This window comes from Ambystoma mexicanum, chromosome 4q (assembly GCF_040938575.1).
Source record: "Ambystoma mexicanum isolate Mex_15411 chromosome 4q, UKY_AmexF1_1, whole genome shotgun sequence".
In the NCBI taxonomy this organism is placed as follows: Eukaryota; Metazoa; Chordata; class Amphibia; order Caudata; family Ambystomatidae; genus Ambystoma; species Ambystoma mexicanum.
Genome location: NC_090928.1, coordinates 1,019,278,911 through 1,019,299,167, shown reverse-complemented (window position 1 = coordinate 1,019,299,167; position 20,257 = coordinate 1,019,278,911). Strand labels below are relative to the sequence as shown.

Below are 20,257 nucleotides of genomic sequence, written 5' to 3'. Positions count from 1 at the left end.
GACATGCTTGCACAGAATGGAAGAGGAGGGTAGGAATGTTCAATGGGAGTACAGAAATGCATACATTTCTGAAAAGTAGATACAATACCAATTTCAGGAAGGGGTAATTTGCACAGATCATATGTACCCATAATTCCAATAGTTCGGCAAGAATTTGGAAAAGTGACAGAAAAAAAGTATGTACTGGACATGTTTGCACTGGTAAGGTAATGGCTTCCATGAATATCGAGACTAGCAATGCACCACTAGATTCCCTAGACTTTTTTTCTATTGGCCTGCTTCCCCCCACAAGATCATATCCCTGGAGGCCTAGTGGTCCTTGCTGCTTCCCTGGGGTGGCAAAATGGGGTCAGGCCCTCGGTTTTACCCCACAGGGAAGCAGCATAAATCTTCCCCTCCCTAGGGGAATTCGTGAGGTGGCTGGCCCACAGGCACAGGCCCAGCCCCCTAAGTTTGGCTTTTTGACAAATGGCTTTTTTTTTTGCCCTCCTTGTGGGCAAATGGGTGCAAAACAGCACCAAACTGGCCCCAAAGAAGACAAAATATTGTGCCACTATTTTCTTGGTAGGGACTGTTTGGCTTGGGGGGGCACCCCCAAAATCAGTTCCCTGGCGGTCCAGTGGTGATTTCTGGTCGAAGATCAAACGTTATTTGACCATCAATCACCTTGAGGGAAGACTCATTGGAAAGGGGAGAGTCTACCCTTTCCGATGAGCCTTCACTCAAGGGAATCGGTATAGAAATGCCCAAGCAGCATGCAAAAGCATAGCTGCTATATTTACATGCTGAAGCCTTTTGGCTTCCGCGTGCAAATATAATTTCCTGATGACGTCGGTGCACGTAGTGCGCGCCGTCATCAGGGCAACCCACTGACCCGCAGGAACAGACGGGGAAGGCCTCCCCTTCACTGCCTGGGGGTTGGGGAGGTCGGTGCTGTAACAGGGGGGGAAGCCACCCCCCCCCTCCAACAGGTGATTAGTGTAGAGGACGACCTATCTCGTTCTCCGCACTGTGAACATAGCTCCGAGGAAGAGATAGCTCGTCCTCCGCACTTAAGGGGTTAAAGCTGCTGGCTATCAAGACTGTTATTTGTAACAATATTCTTAACGAGAGTATAATCATGACTTCAAAATGGAAAGGTTTTCTTTCATCTAATTTCCAAGTAATTAGAATAACCTTTAAGGATTTTCTTAAATTACAAATGATTGTCTGTTTAACACGTATGCAACATTACTGGTCCAAAAACGTGAGTAAACTTTAAAAAAAAACATGCATTCAAATTGAGTCTACCTTTGATATTCCGGTCATCTTACATGTACGCTTGCATTGCTGTTTAATGAAAACATTATCGTTCCTCTCCTTTCTCAAACAAACTTAAACGTCACGTTGCTCATGGTGCTCCCAGAACTAATCAATCTAACAGAATAACCTTATCAGATGGAAAGGAAGGGCAATCGCTCTTTCTCGGTTCAAGCAGCGAGATGGCGGGATGCGCCACTCCCACCCTGCCAAAATGTCCAAAACATCTGAAAGCCTCACTCTTCAGTCAGAACTGAGTCATATGCATAACATCATGAACGATTCGGATCCCCTCCTCAGCGCCAAGATGCCTTCGGATGACAGTAGCGCTTTATCAAAACACATCTAACATAACATAACATACCACAAGTCCCAGTTTTTAAAAGTATAGATTTTTGCTATTTTTGCTTCCTTCTTCTGTTTGAATGATAGTATACCCCCAACTATTACAGAATGATCACATCACACTGTTATAAATAGCATCTTAAAATACATTGCACTTAGTACAATAAACCAGCACATATTGTGCGGGAATAATAAAGGTCGTTTAATTTGACACACTATTAGAAACATGCTGTAATTTTATTCTTTTGTGGTAATGCAATAAGACTAGATCTTTTAACACGCCATGTTGCCCATTGTATTTTATTTATTAGGCCAGGGAACGTTATATTGGCAGATACTGGAGAGCAAAACATGACAAATGAGGAGTTCCATTTGCTTTTAAAATGTCGGAAATGTTTAAATATGTGTTAGAAGAAGCAAATACATAAAATGAAAGTGATTCATCACCGAAACACATTCTGATGGGGTTAGTAACAAACAAGAATAACTTCTGCATAGAAATATTTTTCCATGAACATAATTTTTTTTTAATGGGGTGCTCAAAACTAAATATAAACCGACAAGAATGTACATGTAATAGACACCTAGGGCAGGGAGTTAGTTACTTCTCATGTGTGTCGCTGTACAAATAAAACAAAAAAAAATGAGCAATATGATTTGTCTGTTATTGGTTAACATTTGTACAATTTTGTAAAAGATAAGACAAAGCATATTTCCTAGTAAAATTCAAATTCCAGATGACTGCAACACACAGGACACAGAGAAAAGATGAGAGTGCATCGATTCTGCACATGGCATACGCTGCACTCTGTGGCGGCCGCACTCCACGTTAGTGTACGGGCATTCATGAGATTAGCATGAGAACTGGTCAGTGCGATCCATGAGGACTCTGCTGCGCTAGGTAGACCGCAGCAGCTGTGTTTCGGAAAGAGGGGGCTTTTAATGTATCTTATTAACCAGCAACTGAGTCACAATCCCTGGCATGCTGTGAGTCCATGAACACCTCAGGCCGGGTTATGGAGAAGTTAAATATTAGAAGCTGCTTTTTTGATGTGAGGTCAAGCTATCCCTCAAAAAAGTGGTATGGAGGGCTATAGCTCTGAATATGTTACGTGTACTCATCTGCACACTATTTGTCAACTTGCTAAACCAATGTAAATGCAGCAGTACCTGGAAGACCTTCCAGAAAGGGAGCCCTGCATATATTTCTATAGTGTTAATGGTGACGGGCCAGGGAAGGCTGGGCCAGTAATACCCCCTAGCTGTCGCCCGGGTAGGTCTGCATGTGAGCAAGTGAAATCCACTTTTTCTTAAACTATGAAATGCTTTACAATGTGCCACGTGAGCATGAGGTGCTTTACGGCACTAACCAGCCTAACAGGAGCGAAGCACTCGCCGGCAAAACTGAACGTACAATAATAACTATACCGCCTCCGTCTGCCAGTTTTGAGGTGGCAGGACGCACATTTTAATGTCTGTGCCAATAAGAGACTCTGCATTGCATTTACCCTAGACCTCAAACAACTTCAGTGATGAAAATACACATTATAGTACTAAGTCAGAGTTGTTACAGGCTGATCCTGCTCCAGACCACATTCATTAATGCTATTAGCACCTTAATGCTTTCATTCCGAGGTGCTAATAAGGTTTCATTAGTTTTGGCAATTAGGTGGCGCTGAAAGCGCATGTTTAAGCTGAAACTATTGTCATTAAAATAACAGCTTTAATAGAAGAGCTTCAAATAGGAGCTACGAATGAGAGTCTGTAATGCTTTTCAATGCAGATGACATATGAGGATGGATACATATTATTTGACTACTTGTCCACCCACTTAACACACATCTCTAAGTCAAATCTATGTGATTTTCCACCCATGTCCACCCAAAACCACACCCCTTTGCACTCGCTCCCTGCATTTGTATTGTGTGCTGAATTTGGCAGCCATTATTTACTTCCAAAATGGGCGCTGCTATATGTTAATGTTGCCAAAAAGTTACTGAAATTGTTTTTTTAATTAAACAAATATATACTAGTGCTTTTGTTATGTAATATATTTCTATTTAATTTGGATTACAAATAAACAGCTTACTGTTATAGATATGTTTTGTTCCACTCTGCCAGTGACTACAAAAATAAACTATTTCTTTTTGAAGTATGAGGGCTCCCCACCGCATGACATGGAAGCTTCCAGGCTGGTGACCTCCACGTCATGGGGTGGGAGGAGCCCTATGACTTCAAAAAGAAATTGTTTCGTTTATGCCTTCATTAAGAAAGTATTTCCATCATGGTTTGGTCCTTTAACGGAAATCATTTCTTTATGAAGTCAGAGTGATTTCAAAAGAAACCATTTCTTTTGAAGTAATGGGGCTCCCCGCCACCCCATGACATGGAGGCCTCCAGATATTCTGCAGATGACACAAACAAGCTTTCATACATATGTATAGTGCATGAATGAGTACATGTGTATGGCTGGCTGCCTGGGTGTGTCTGTATGGTAAAAGGGTGCACACTTAAATGTATGGGTGGATGTGTGTGTGTGAATGGCGTGCTTGTGTTCAGGGGTGCAACTAAACCTAGATTGTGTGGTGGGAACTAGCATGTCAAATGTTGGGAGAGGCGCTAACTTCGCAGGTGGTGGGGGAGGAGCAAACATATTTGTGCGAGGGCATCTACCTTCTTTACATATTCTATTTTTTTTTTGTGGAAAAAATGTATTATTTTCTCAAAACCGAATACAATACATCCAGAAACAATGGATTCTACCAATGAGTCATGTCACAACACATAAACAAAACCCCACAATAACCCCCTCCCCTCCCCCACCCTCAACCTTATACTTTACACATTCTAATTAGACTATTCTAGTGCAGCTTCTATGTTACAAGCAGTTAACTCGCTCTTTCTCTTTTAAGTCTGAAAGCCACACATGGACTGCTGTGAGAATGAGCGGTCTCCTGTCCCCTCTCCCCTTCCAATCACTGCCCTGGAATGCAAGTACTAAACCCACATCATGATTTCAATGTCCTAAAAAATTATATATTTGAATGCAGGTACTATCAGTGAAATGCTTTGCGTTAGTTATTGCTGGGCCTTTGTTGATGGCGAAACCCAGGCACCATTTAACATCTGTGTCCTGTTCTGTCCAGCAACGGCTCTGTAGGTCAGCCAGGTCAAGTCAACATAGCCTAGGACGGGGGAGGGCTGAAAATTTGGGACAGGGAGAGTGTTGCGATACTGCTTGTGGTTAATGCCATGATTAACTCTTTTTAATTTTTATTTTTTTTAATCATTTATAGCAATGCACCAGACCCTCAGGCATCAGGGCGCTAGTTACAGTAAGTGCAAAGTGAAATTCTTAAAAGAACTAGATCACAAATAAAGGTTGCAACGAGTAGTTCGTAGTAGTATAATCTGGCAAAGCCAATGCGTCATGATGCGGGGGGCTACACCAGATATGCAGAAGCATGAGTACAAAAGTAGATTAAACAGCACAAGGCTGCAAGTGAAATCCAGTATGTTACAGACATAAGTACATTTAAACAGCACAAGGCTGCAAGTCCCACCCAGCAAGTTGCAGCCATAATACGTAAATGGTAACAGCACAGGGCTGCATTTCAAAGAAATGATGTGGAATATATCACATTAAAGTTACATTTAAACAATACAGGGCTGTAGGTCAGATCCAGCAGGTTACAGAGATGATAGGTACATTTAGACAACACAGGATTGCAAGTCAGATCCATGAAGTCAAGTTACAGTCATAATAGGCGAAATTTAAGCAGCACAGGACTGCAACTCAAATCCAGCAACTTACAGTCATGAAAATTTACATACAGCACACATGCTGCCAGGTCAGCATTTGGAAGTCCCAGACTTAACTCATTACTCATTACACCTAGCCCTATTCTTCCTCGTTCCAGTACTTGTGGAGGAGGGACTTTGCCTCATACACAAGTACTGGAATGAGGTAGTCGGACATTAAGCTAATGCCTGTCTTAGTTAACTGTAATCTTCATTACTCCTAGTCCCACTCTTCCTCATCCCAGTACTTACCTATGATGCATGGTGCCTCATACGCAAGCACTGCTACAAGGAAGATGAACGGGGATGTCATTCTTGCCCAAGGAGTTAATTTTGGGGGTTGGGGCAGAGGATATGAGGGAGACTGGATGTGTGGGGGGGCTGGAGTCGGGCAGGGCTTGTGCAAAAAATCGCAATGATCATCCATGTCCAGGCTAAGCAGGCATGAAATGTGGTATTAGTGGCTAGAGAGGCATTTTGGTGCAGCCAGTTTCGTCATTTCTTAGTATGGCTCGATTTTTTTTTTAATCTGAGCATTTCTGATAAAGCAGGCCTGATAAGTGCAATTATCTGGCTAGACTGGCCTTTGGATGCTGCATTGTATATTTTTCTGGCCATCTGTGATAAAACAACCACGATAAGTGACTGCCATTTTGGTGCAACTAGTCTAGGTATGTCTAAATGTGGCCTGGCATGCTTTACTGTAATATGTTATTACTTGTCTAGACAGGTCTATATTGTGCAGCCAGTTGGACATGTTTTCATTGTGGAATGACATTTATATTGGCAATAAATTACATTTATTAAAGCAATAATGTTCCTGTGCTCTGTTGTTGACTTGCATGTATTGGATTTTATGATTGGGGTTACCCTACAAAGCAATTGCAAACGCTCTAGCTTTTTAGCCAATTTGTCTCAGAAAGTGTGCTGTATAATGCATTAAAAAACATACTTATCTATGTATATATATATCTTTCTCCTGGTGCAGTGTGCGGCTTATCCCTGCATCAGCATTTCCGTGCGTATTCCACAAGCTTGGTAATCTAGGCCAGACCAGAGTGTGACGCGACTCATGATTTGTTGCCAAGCTGGGGGCCCCCCCTCAGCATGGCTGACAGGGAGCCCTCAATGATTGTGCTACACCACTGGCTAACAAGGTAGTGACGAGGAGAAGCCACGGAAGGCAGCATTTACAGATGAGGGCGACAGAGTTGTGGTTGGGGGCATAGAGGATGTGGTGAGTGGGGGACTGAGGTGTGGAAGCAAGGGGTGCAAAACACAGCTCGGGTGCGCAGCTACAAGTAATGGGCAGACCTGTGGGGTAGCCTGTAGTGGCGAGGGTGGGAGGTAGGCATTTACTGACAGATACAACCCACGTTTCAGGTGACTTGCTCGGTTGTGGTGAACCCCCGGGGTGCTTTTCCAGGTACTCATAAATGCCATTGTGGGGGATTGTAAAAACCTTGGATGTGGAGATTGAACCTGCCCTTTGTGTGATTCCCCATTGCAAGGACTTGTATGCCTTCTGTTATTCTCACACACCCATTAGCATATGGGAACAGTACTTAAAGCCAATGTGTGTTCACTATGAAGCAAAGTCTGCTCAAGATGCACTGGGATTCCTTTATTCAGCACCTGATAATTTGATATGTTTTACATTGCACGAGTGATCTGCTGTCATACTGGTGAACAGAATATAAAAAATCTGAAACGCATGTTTTTAAAATTCTCTCTATGCCTTAAGAGGAAGTATCTAATTTCAAGTCGTGTTTTAAAGTTTGTATGGTTTTCGGTTTGAACCTTTTAACAAATGAAAACGGAATGATTGATGATCAGATTTGGAAGACTTTGCTTCACTTAACATGCACACGTTCCTCGCTCTGTTCTTAATGAACAAATAATTAAATTAATAGAATAAAGGATGATCTGATTTGGAAAACTATGAGAAATATGGTAAAAATAATAGCACTGCAATATATTCAACGAATAAAGCGTTTTCATGGAAAGACTCGAGCAGAAAGGTAGAACACTGTGCTGGAGGTGGTGTCTAAGGTGTCTGACTTATGCCCTCGATAATCATGCACTTGAAAAGGTAACTAATACAGTCTCCATGCCTCTGAAGCCAGTTCATGATTACAGCAAATGTGTAATACAGATACCATCCTCTTGTAAACAGCTGAGCAAAAGGATAGAATGATAATATTACTGCATTTGTTTGAGACATACACTTTATAGTTACTGGATTCATGGGTAATTCCTAGTTGAAATCTATTTTGTGACTATGAACCTGATTTGCAAAGCGTTTTTCATTTGGGGTTTCCCATTGAAAACCGCTTCGGTACACCAGGCCCTATGTGTATCAACATAGCTCTGTATGCCATGGGCTCAATAAACAGTTCAAAAGACATGTTTGAAAACATTTTCTATTGGTCATTCTCAATGAGTTTTATTGGTATAGTAATGCACTCTGACAATCTTCAGCTTCTTTGGGCAACAGAAATCTTCATACAGTTTCCCCAGATCTGGAATAGGTGTGTCCAAACTTTTCAAATAGATTAAATGGTGGAAACACAGTCCGAAAGTCCTGCAAACAAAACAAAAAAAATGCATAATTATGATTTGCTTATAGACATGTAATGCTTCATTTAAGTTCTGTGCATACGTCATCGACGTGATTTTAGGCTGGGGTGGGCAGAGATTCGTGTGATCCAGACTTGCGCCTGATGTGCGTATATAAACCTTGCTAACTAGTTAATGCTTCACAACAACTTCTGCTGAGAGTTTACGAAGCTTAAATAACATCTTTGCCATATTGGGTTATACACAATATTTTGAAAAATAATTGCCAGTAGGGGTGGAATGATGGCTAGAAATACAATGCTATCATGGAGCACGTGTTGCATTGGATAGATAGCCTGAGAGGAGCCTACAACCTTTAACATGGCCACCTGATCATACAGCTCATTTTCCTCAATTTGGTCAATACTTCCCATCCAAATAAGAATGTTGGACAAGATTTCGGGGCTAATTAAAGGGACAGATAACTAATGAGAAACATGTGACTGAAAGTCACCTAGGTAGATTAAAAGCAGCACCGTGGCCCACTGGACCACATCCCTAACTAGGTGAACGGCAGCCCGAAAGCCAGAAGACAGAAATAGATCCCAACACAAGACCAAATTATACTTTTGTTGTAAAGAAGAAGTGGGTTATCACCCGTGCCATGGCAAGTCACTGTGTGGAAATTTGAACTCGAATCTCTACATGTATGTGGAGCCCTGGCCTTCCAAGGCATGTATGCGTTGTCTGCCAACTGTGGTTATAGTATTAGGCACGGTGGACGATGGTACGAAAACAGAGTAAGGAAGGAAGATGAGAGCTGTGTTGGCAGAAGGCCTCCCAAACTACCAGCTCTCCCCCGTACTGCAAATCTGACACATTAAACAGAGTGAAGATGTGTTCAGGTGAGGTTCATGGCAGGATTTGTTTACAGGCGGCAATAGGACCTTCAAAGCCACATTGAGAACCACCTGGTATTGAGGAGCAAAATGAGCAAGATCTCGGTTTATCAGGGACTGCGTGACTCAGAGTTTTACTTTTGTACCACACATTTATTAATGTAAGGTATGTTATTCTTGCCTTCACTCTTGTTTTGCTTTATATACTATATTTTGTATTGTCCTCTGTACTGAGATGCCATTTTATCAGACATTAGGCCCCATAACGATTTTGGCAGGGTGGTAACAAAGTGATGGCAATTCTGTTTACACCACTTATTTTGGTGGTAATGGAGTTACATCCACTTTTAACGCACCACCATATTCTGAGTTTGACCATGAAGTGGAGAATTTACCTCCAGCATGGGAAGTACCAGTCTGTAGCAGCAGGGAATTCTGGTATCTGTAGTGTAGAGTCAGCCCGGATCCAACTCTCCCCCAGTTTCCAAAGTCAGCCCTCAATATGGAGGGGGAGGGAGTTACCAACAGTGTGGCACTCCAAAGTCAGGCATGTGTAGCCCGGGTGCAGCCCCTTTGGAGCCCCAGTCTCCAGTTACATGTGCAAGCAAAAAAGAGGGGTGGCAGGGGCGCTACTCTGGGTCCAATCAAATATACCAACAGTTTTGGCTTTTGAGCAGGCATGGGATAGGCATTTGCCAGACACTGCCATAATGACACGATATGGCCATAAGATGACAACTGCCCGAAAGTGGTCTGGTTAAATGGGCATATGAGAGCAGCGGCCTGGCAAGTGGCTATATAATACCTACACATAAGCCAACACTGTTGCCTTTGTTAATGCATCTTTTTAACAGGACTTTCATTGTGAGGAACAGATATGAATCAAATCCAGTAGGTGAAGTCACACTTAGTTAAGCCATTGCTATTGCACCAATAGCACACAACAGCTGCAATTAAGCCATACAACCTCAGCAGAATGCTTAGAAACAACAATGGCACGGAAACGTTTAATGTTACTGTGTTATGCAGCTAGTCCAAAGAGAACACACAAAGATGTGCTTTATGTGGGGACAGGCAGGTAGTGTATGCATATGGCACTATGGATTATCATAGCCATGGCCTGTCAGTGGGTGGATACATAACTAAACATCCAAAATATGTCTGTACCTCTTGTCTCTTGACATGACATCCCCATCTTGGCTGTACTCCAATGAAAGAGTCTCGGCTTATAGGTAGTGTTTAAGTGCCACAAATAGCCAAAAATAAAAATGGGTCACACAGTCCATATTTCTAAATTGCACAGCTGCACACTAAATAAGGAGATCATGCTAAAGAATGGCATTGCGGCCACAGAACAGTGTTTATAATGTTTAGCCATTCAGCCGACCATCATTGATTTGCACCGCACAGCCTCAGACTTTCTAAATATGTATATCTTGGCCTGGCTGCTTCATTTATATGTTGATTAAGTAAATGTCTAGCTATGCTTTCAGAACACCTGCACACAGTTATGTCGCTCTGATCCAAATGCAGGAAGTATTTTGGGGGCACGGGGCAGACTGCTTTCCATATCACGAGCCCCGGCCAAACACAAAGAGAAGGCTGCCAGAATGGGCTCCTTGGGACAACTTAGGGGTCTTTGAAGGAACTGGCAATCTGAGCTGGAACTCAGCCCAGGTCCAGCTTGGAACTCAAATCAAAATGACAAACAGCGCATTTGCTGTGACACTCACCCCCTCAGTGCAAGGTTGCTTTAGCTTGGCAGCTGCACTGTTTATCTAGTTACTTAAAGCGATCCCACTACAACTCGCAAGCAACTGAGCATTCAAGCAACTGGCTCCAAAGATGAAGGAACCGGCGGGGATGTTCGACTACATCAGCTTCCACCAGAGCTTGACTCTCTGCCCAATTAAGTAAAGAAGTACACTCCTGTGAAATGTGTGGCCGTACAACTCTGAACAGGTCCGTATTTCAGATGTTAGCTCAGTAAAATAGCCCAGCTAGTTAGGTGCTCACCTTACTGATTTATGCGTAACCTTCAGTCACAGCTTTAAATCCCAATAGGGTAGACTCAGCACTTAGGTATACATTAAGTAGCATTGCATTAGATAAAGAAACCCATTATTACAGCACTTAGAAGTAGGAGGAATCCATCATGCAGCACTACATATAAATGTGATATTTATTAGCAGCAGAAACAGGACTTTCCAAATATAACAAAACACCTTGTCACGTTGGCTGATTAAGGCACATGTACACATTTGGAAATACACTAATAATGCAAGTGGGGCATATGTGCAGTTCACTGCTCTGAATAATTGGTTGTAACTGATTGTACCAGATTATTGCAACACATGGGTGCCTTCACTGTCTTACACATTATTTACAACAGTACCGGTAGGATTGCGTCATTTCAACAAATAAATAACAGAGGAACATCCGAAAGAGGAGTAGCAATACATGTCGTTGAGGGGAAGTTTAGGTTTCTTAGCATCAAACATAACAATTGTATTAATTCCACTATAAGCTACCCCCCCACCGTTTGCCCCCTAGCCCCACTTCTCATTACAGCATTATACAATGTCACACATCCGCCTTGTGCTCTTCATGACCCCGCCTCTGCACACAGCATTGTTGTCAGTGGGCAACCGAGATGCTATTTATATATTAATTTTTATAGACGCATGTTACAAAACGCAACATAATTCACACACATTCAAGTACGTATGGAACGGTCATGCACAGTAAAGCCTCTATTCATAACATCGAAATAAAATGAGAGACAAACCACATGGACCAAATTGCTGTGGTAAATTGCTTTACTGATGTGCATAAACCCCACTTTCATATATGCGCCATTCCAAATTTAGAGAACTTGCATGTGCCTTTGCAAAAACAGCCTCCTGGCACCCTTTGCACATACCAAGTAGTTGGACAGTGCAGGTACAAAGGTCACAACTGGTGTTGGAATTAAAACATCCTACAGGCAGAGTTGGCTTTTTAATCTTTTGTACCGGTTTCCAAATGTATTAATTGTATGCCTTAGTGAGTCTGGTGACATACATATTTATATGAGCCATGCCTGGGTGTGACATGGCGACTCCTCACAGCACACAATGATACAGTCACAGCAATTTGGTATCACATAGTATCAGCTCTGTGAGAAGGGCACATCTATTACAGGATTGTTGTGCATTAGTGTTCGCTCTGACTGTGTACACCAACGCCATGTGGAACAATGACCAGTACCCGACCCCTTTCATTCCCCTGCAGAAGGGTAACAGCTTCCCTTAAGGCACAGGAACTTCCCATGGCAGTCTCAGAGGAACGAATTGATTTCCGTTACGGTTTTCCATAATAATTTTTTAAGTCAGAAAAAGTATTTCGTTTTTACATCTGAGCCCCCAAACCAACAGGATACGGAGGCCATGGCTGGGTCCTCGAGTGTGTGGAACATTGGAGATAGAGGCCTGCCTGCAAAGGAGTTCCTCAAGCAACAATTTGGGGGAAACAGGAGAGAGAGAGAGAGAGAGAGAGGAAGAGAGAGAGAGAGAGAAAGAGAGGAAGAGAGAGAGAGAGAGAGAGAGAGAGAGAGAGAGATATCAATGCTGGTAATCTTCATTGCTCCTAGCCATACACTTCCTCGTCCTAGTACTTGCCTATGAAGCACCTGGGGCCTCATTACGACCCAGGCGCTAATGGGTTAACGGCGCCGTAAAAGGCTGCGGCGCCGTTAACCTATTAGCGCCTAATTATGAGGTCCCTTTGCGGGAACCAGCCGTTAAAGTAGGGACCCGCAAAGGGACCTTGGTGCTAATTACGGTGCCGCAATTTGCGGCACCGTACTTAGCGCCTTCCCCATTCCCATTGAGCCCTATGGGGCAAAAATGGGAATGGGGAAGGGCTATGGAGGAAGGGGGATTTACCGCCCCGCCAACCTTGTAACGGGGTGGTAATTCCCCCTTTCTCCATGGCGGAGTCGGTAACTTACCGGCATGGACCATGGTTCTAATAGCACCATGGTCTTCCGCCAGGGTCGTAATGAGGCCCCTGGTCTCATAAGTAAGAACTGGGACAAGGAAAAGGGATGGTGAGGTGATGTGGGGCCGAGGAGCTAATTTTGGGTGTTGGAGGGGAAGAGTGGGAAGGAGAGGGCACATGTGGGAGTGCACTAAAAGCATAGTGGGCATGCATGATAAAGCAGGCATGATATGTGTTATTAGTGGCTAGGCTGGCATTTTGGCAGAGACAGTCTAGCCATTTCTTACTGTGTCATGGCATATTTTTCACGGCATCTATAATGTAGTAAGCATCATAAGTGTTATTACCTGACTAGACTGGCATTTGGGTGAAGCCAGTCTAGCCTTTCCTTACTGTGGCATTGTATATTTTTCTGGGCATCTATGATAAAGTAAGGCTGATGAGCGATTACATGGTTAGATTGGAATATTGGTGCAGCCAGTCTTGGTATGGCTTACTGAGGCATGGCATTTTTTACTGTGCATCATCAAGGCTACAGCAAACGTGATAAGTGTTATTACTTGTCTGGCCTACATTGTGCAGCCAGTTTTGACATGTTTTCTTATCGTAGCTTTGCATTTTTTAAAACAAAGCAGTAAGCTATCAGCTGTGATGAGTGATCTGCGGTCGGAGGTTAGAATCTTGGCAAGGCCAACTCTCCCTTTCATGCTTCCGAGGTTGATAAATGAGTACCAACTTCGTTTGGGATGATAAGTGTATGTAAATGTGTGCTATTTAAATAATCATTATCATTAATTAAAGCATACATTTTCCTGTGCAGTGTGGTGACTGCAGCTATTGGATTTATGGATACTGTTTTATCACAGCAACTGACAATCTAGTCTCCATACTTATCATATAATGACAATGCCTGACATGCAGCTATAATTGGCATAACATGGCATATCTATGGCAGTCCCCCACCCTATGTTGATTCTATTGGGTCTAACTCTGTCATATCATGACCACATCCATGACATATGAAGCCATGTTAAAATATGCTTGGTATCTAAAATATTCTTGTCTACTTTAGTACCTGTTTGTATTTTAAAAATGGTACGTTCATGTACTTTCTTTTATGCCTGCAAGTCATTTCCAGTGATGTCACTAGAGATAAAGAAAAACTGATGCCAATCGGGTCAAAGGTCATGTGACATTACTTCCAGTGATGTCCTTAGGTGTGTGATGTCACTTCTGCTACCCCTGACATTTTGGTGAATCAACGTCCCTTCAGCTCAACAAGATAGGTATGACCGGCAGATAAGGCTTTATAAAGTGTCACTGCGTGGCACCCCTACCTAAACCCTTTTAGAAGTAGGCACTAAGTATTTTGATAGAGTACACCCCTTTTAGCCTTAATCTGACCCTCCCTCATGTCTTGGTGTGCAGGGCAATGATTAGTTGCAGGAGTACCTTGGGAGTAACCCTGTAGCCAATTTGGCTAAATGTTCCCTTGGTAAACTGAGTCAAAGGCATTAGAGAAACCCACAGTGCTCACTCGCATGAAGGGGAATGGTTTCTCACTGAAGTCCCGAATCGCCAGATAAGAAAGCACTAGGCACTTGTCAAAGTGTTCTTACAATATGCCTGTACATGCTTAAGCCATAAACATTTGCCGAAAATCTAGTTCAATCCAATTTGGCACGTAAAAGGGTTTTGCTGCAGGTTCCAAAATTATAAGTACAAGGAACACTTACATTAAAAAGAAAAGTAAGGCATTGCTCCTTGGTGTTTCTTACAAATATATCGGCCCAGACGAATCGCAAATGCCCGTTTTCTTCCTCTAATAAAAGCAATTGACATCAGTTGTCTGCTTGTTTCCAGTAATTTCCACTAATTATTGCCCAGAAACATGGCGATATTTCTGTTTCTCATAAGGCAGAATATATTTCACGCCTTCCATCTCACCTTGTGCACATTGCTCATTTGAAATTACACATTAAATCTGGATAAATGTCAAAAGCTACAGCTGGTACTTTATCCACTAGCACTTGTGAGAGTCAGCTTTCCCGAGGGCCGGATGACGGCCGAAATATAGACCTAGGACCAAGAGACTTGCCTTTGACCCAGTTCTAATTTGTTAGTGGGCCACGCTGACTGTAGCCGCGGTCAGCCAAAGATTTAGGACAGAAACAAACAAAAAAAACAAAAAAAACACTCTCTCTCTCTCTCTCTCTCTCTCGCTCTCTCTCTCTCTCTCTCTCTCTCTCTCTCTCTCCTTTTGTTATCTAGAGGCTGCACTACATAAAGATCACTAGATGGCACACATTACCATTGTTGTTTTCAATTGTTGCTTTGCTTAATTGTTGCAAATTGCACAGGGCAGTGTTCCATAATACGAGGAAATAGTGTGTTGAGTTACATTTTCAACTGCGATGCGCGTTCCATTTTCTTTTTTTAAAACAGTTGATGTTTAGTCGATGTCTGCTCAAATTGACAAGAATTTGAAAAGCAAAACAAATGCACACTGCATACTGTTTAAAATGTATACATTTCATAAGCACATAAGAAACTATAATATGACTATGAAAATTTGATTTATTAGTATTAATAAGCGTTTTTGTTTTGAATACATAGACATTTAAAACCTAAAGTGTTCATGCCTTTCGACTACTGAGATAAGCCAGGCAAATGGTATAGCTTTTGTTTGACTTTTATTTTTAGACTGGGGTTTCCAACAGTGCCTCATGTGCTCGTCCCTTGTATTTTGCGATGGGAATCACCTGTGATTTACATGATTCAATTATGTAGACAAAATAAATATTGTTATAATTGTTTTTCTTGTCCCAGAGGATTGGAGGGAGATTGCCATTGTATTGAGTTTGTCTGTGAACATAAAAAGGAGCTGAAATAAAACTGTTTAGGGTGGGTTGTTAAATGGCCCCGAGCAGGTGTTTTCCCGATTAAAGGATCATTATACTGCCAACAAAGAGATGCAAACTATGCAAAATCTAAATCAGAGACAATAACACACCCATACGACTGATTCAAAAACTATATTCTGTATATGACTTTTCTGTCTGCGAAGGTATATCTTGGAGGTCTCCCCATACAGTTGTCAGTTTGAAGGTAAGCAGGGTCAGGCATGTGAAAAATGGCCTATGATAAGCAAATGTACAAAGTGACAACAAATTGCATTGAAGCAGAAATTCTCTAAAATATGTTAATGTTTTTAAATATTGACCATAGTTACAAATATATATTCACATTTTTATTTAAAGTTCCTAAGTAAAATGAGCATCACATCTGTTCTAGTGACCCGCTCTTAAATATCTTAGAGGCATCCGTTTTGCATACAGAAATAGTGTAATCTGCTTATTTAATTCAATGCACTTGTGGCAGCAATGATGTCCATGCCCCCGACTAGGAATTTGCGCTTATTACAGCAGATTATTGAAAGATGCGTTTACAGGACAGGCAGTCCAAGGAATGCCATCCCAAAACAGCAAACAAACCTTTTTCAACAACAAGTATTTCGTCTGTGAATGAGGCAAACACATCCTTTTTATTTAACACACCGTATTTGCTTTGTTCTTTCAAAGGAACTTGTGTGGTTCAGTCGTGAAAGGTTAGCCCTTCATCCACGCAACCAGAGTTCGAATCCTAGCCTGTCTTTTTTTTCTGGTGCATCCATTTTTGTTTTCAAAACAATGTTTGACGCACCAGAAAAAGACAGACTGGGACTGGAAAACCCAGGTTGTGTGACTGAAGGGGCTAACCCATTACCATTGGACCACGGGAGACCCTGGCAACTATAGGGCTGATTGCCGTATTCCTGTACAATATGGCCCACTTATGGTCTAGTTCTTTAGTTGTGAGACAGCAATCACTGTGCTGTAAATGCTGTCTCACAGCAAAACAGCAAAAAAATCTAAACAACACGTGCATTTCAAAGGCACTAGTGTGGTCCAGCGGTGAAGGTTTATCCCCTTCGGCTATACTACCATGTTTTACAGACGCAATCTTTTTTTTTTTTTCTCAAGTGCACCACATATTCTTTTTAAAGCGCGATTTGATGCACTAGAAAAAAAACTCAAACAGAGATTGAAACTCAGGTCACGATGCTGAAGTGGCTAACCCTTCACCACTGGACCACACAAGCCCCCTTGGAAGAACAAGGTAAATCTACCCTGTTTAATATCACAGGACAGGCCTGCAAAAGATATTTTACTGTAAAGAGTTTGTTTGCTGTATTAGGATGGCATTCAATGGACTGGATGTCCTGTGTATGTGTGTTTCAATTCTCTGCTCTAGGGTAGCAACGAGCACAAGCGCCCAATAGGGAGCGTGTGCTTGGTTACAGCCGCAAGAGCATTGAATTGAAGAAAATGATTACACTATTTCTGTATACAAAATTGATGCCTCCACGTTCTTTAAAAGCAGGAATCTAGAGCAGATTTGCTGCACATTCTATACAGGAGCTTTGTTTTTAAAAAGGGAAATATTATAAAATGTTAACATTTCTGAGAGAACTTCCACTTTCAAGCCCTTAATGACAGCACCAGAAGTAACCAAAAACAAATGACATCATTTTATATTTTTCAAATACAGCCAATTATCTTCAACTAGAGGTTCCAAATACCAAACATCATTTCAATTAATAAAATCATGAGGGAAATACCTAGTAACAGTTCTGAAAAGGAGAACCATGTTATGGTCTTAAATACGAGAAGGTGTGTTTATGTGCAGTATGAGTGGGTTTGAGTGTGGGGCCCATCTCAGGCCAAAAATAAAAGTCAAATAGAAATATCAGAAGGGTGGAGGGAAGAGTTGATAAAGAACTTGTGGATCCACCGAGGCCAAAAATAGTTAAACTCTAAAATATTGCTGAACTGCATCAATAAAATGTTGGCCAACGAGAAAAATGCACTCTTCAAATAGGGATATGCAGTCATTTCTCATTCTCAGTCAGAACTGTAAAGATGCCATCAATGAAGAAAATGAAAAGCTATAAGACACATCTCATTCGTGGAAGTTAACCAATATTGAATCAAAGCAATAAACCACATGTGGGATTTCTATAGAGGGTGGTACACACAAATCAGCTCATCCCCCAGCATGCCGACTCACTGCACCACAGATCAGCAAGTGCAGCAAATCATAATGAGCAATTCAAAATTCAAAATGGTGTCCCAGAACCATCATTAAAGATCCGTCAGGCAGCATAGAGGTAGGGTGTTATGGGAAGTGTCCAACGATATGTCATTAGTGATTTGGAGGCAGGAGAGGTACAGCGATATGGGTCTGTCCCTCCCCCATTCAGATCAGTTTCGGGGCTGGGAACAGAGGACATGGGCGTACCTCAGGCAAGGAGTAGTGGAAGAAGGCTGTCCTCTCTTGAAAGCATGGGGTGTATGAAGCAGTGGAAAAAAGCAAAAATGAGTTGGTTCATGCCGACTCGTCACATATCCCAGCACAACACCAGACTCAACATGAGGGAGGGCCACAAACACAAAGAAACCTAGATTGTCAAAATAAAGTGCAGAAATAAAATAAAAAATAGACCCCAACGTACGTTTAAAATGCAATATTCCACAATATATACATGAAGAAGAAAAAAGCCATATTCACTTCAGAGAGGATATTAGTCCCTAGGGTTATCAATAAATACTGACAGGGTGATAAACATATCCGCCCACCTTCGGAATGGGGTCACAAGTGCAAAAAACACCAAAAGGTCTTCTGCACTTTTGACTGCATCCTCCCCTTTCTAATGAGATGCATCTTACTTCAAATATCTACCTCTAATACGAAGTAAATACTAAGCACAGGTTACCACTCACCTTCCAAGGAGGAACAGTACTAAATAGAGGTCACGTTAATTTGTTGTACACAGTGATTAAACCCCGAGATCGCACAGCACTTCTATTTGGGTACACATCTGTTTTATAGCTTAGGAAGATTTATATTTCTGACCGCTAGGATAAAGAAAACCCTACATAAGTCACTAAGTTGAATTCATCCTATCCAATATTTACAAAGATTGCAATGATAACAGTCTTGAAAAATGTGTTCTCAACTATAAAGAGAGACGTTTGAAGACATACTGTATCACATTTTGATTTAACTAAGAAACTGTATCATTAGAGGAGCTGGAAAGAAAATGTCTGGGCCGAAACCTGCTTTTGTTGCAGGAGATGTCAATGCTGTGACCATCTGGTATTGGAAATAGTAGGCATTTCATTAATCTTTACTCTCAAACACAAACGAATTGGGGGAAAACCTAAGAGCAGAGAAGTTCAATGAATTCCCTTAAGAAGAGGGTGTGCATAACTATGAACCAGTTCATGCTTGGTGTCCAGTCAAAAAAGAACTTAATTGTTAGCTACACAATGCCAGGAAAACATGCCACCCAAACGTTGCTTTCCAAAGATCACTGGGCACATGACAAGTAGAAGACACACACCACACCAAACAAAGGATGTTGGCAAGGATTAAGATCCTTCAGGTGAAAACTGTCAGCAGGAGCCACTTACAGTTTCAAAAAGGTGGTACAAATCTCATTAAACGTCCATGCCAGACACTGCCATAATCAGACCAATCTACCACACCAAAATAGCCAAACTATACCGCAACAAATAAGTAAACACTAGATGCACTGCTGAGGGGAGAAAAGCCAACAGTAGAATCCTTACAGCCTCAGGGACAACACCATAGAGCAGGGCCACCATCCACAACCACAATCATAGGCACACAGCTGCACACATACATGGAAGACCCGGATACGGCTTGCCATACCTGCAGCTTGGTAGTCCGAAACCTCTCAACAAGAAGAGCAGAAACCTGACAAAGTGAGGCATGTTATGTTTGCAAAAATCTAAAGTTGTTTAGTCAAGGACATAGGCTCACTTTGGTAGGCTCAAGGAACAACCAATACACATCTTCACTCTCTCACATATGCATATCTTCTAGACAATGGTACACACAATGCACACTTAAATTCTAAGCAAAGTTATAACCACCAATTAATTGGGTAAGAAGCAATATGGAACACAGGCATACCGCATGCTTACCACACTAACAACCCAATCAGACCAACATTTCTCCAAAAATACACAGAGCCAGGAAACACACTGTAGCATACATTTTCGGTTTCAGGTATGCATAAAATACAATGTGCTGAGCACAGTATAGAGGAAAAACAAAACCAAATGTTGGAAGTACATGTCATCACTATTATCATGTGAAAAGAATAAGTGCAAGCAAACAAAAGTATTCCTCTAAATGTGCATTTAAATCAAACATTGTACTCATGTACCTAAACGGTCTACTCTCACAGATTGCAGGTTAATCGCAGAAAACAGGCTATTTGTGTTACAACCTTGTCACACTAT

The 20,257-nt window shown here is 41.9% G+C and overlaps 1 protein-coding gene across 1 annotated transcript in view; it reads right to left on the bottom strand.

The window, feature by feature from the left end:
* Positions 1 to 1,926: 1,926 nt before the first annotated feature.
* Positions 1,927 to 20,257, bottom strand: part of SPATA17 (spermatogenesis associated 17) — a 1,004,194-nt gene continuing 985,863 nt past the window's right edge. The window contains exon 10 of the mRNA XM_069608580.1: positions 1,927 to 8,029. Within this exon, the coding sequence (XP_069464681.1) occupies positions 7,949 to 8,029 (81 nt within the window). The 3' untranslated portion in view covers positions 1,927 to 7,948. The remainder of the gene's footprint in view (positions 8,030 to 20,257) is intronic.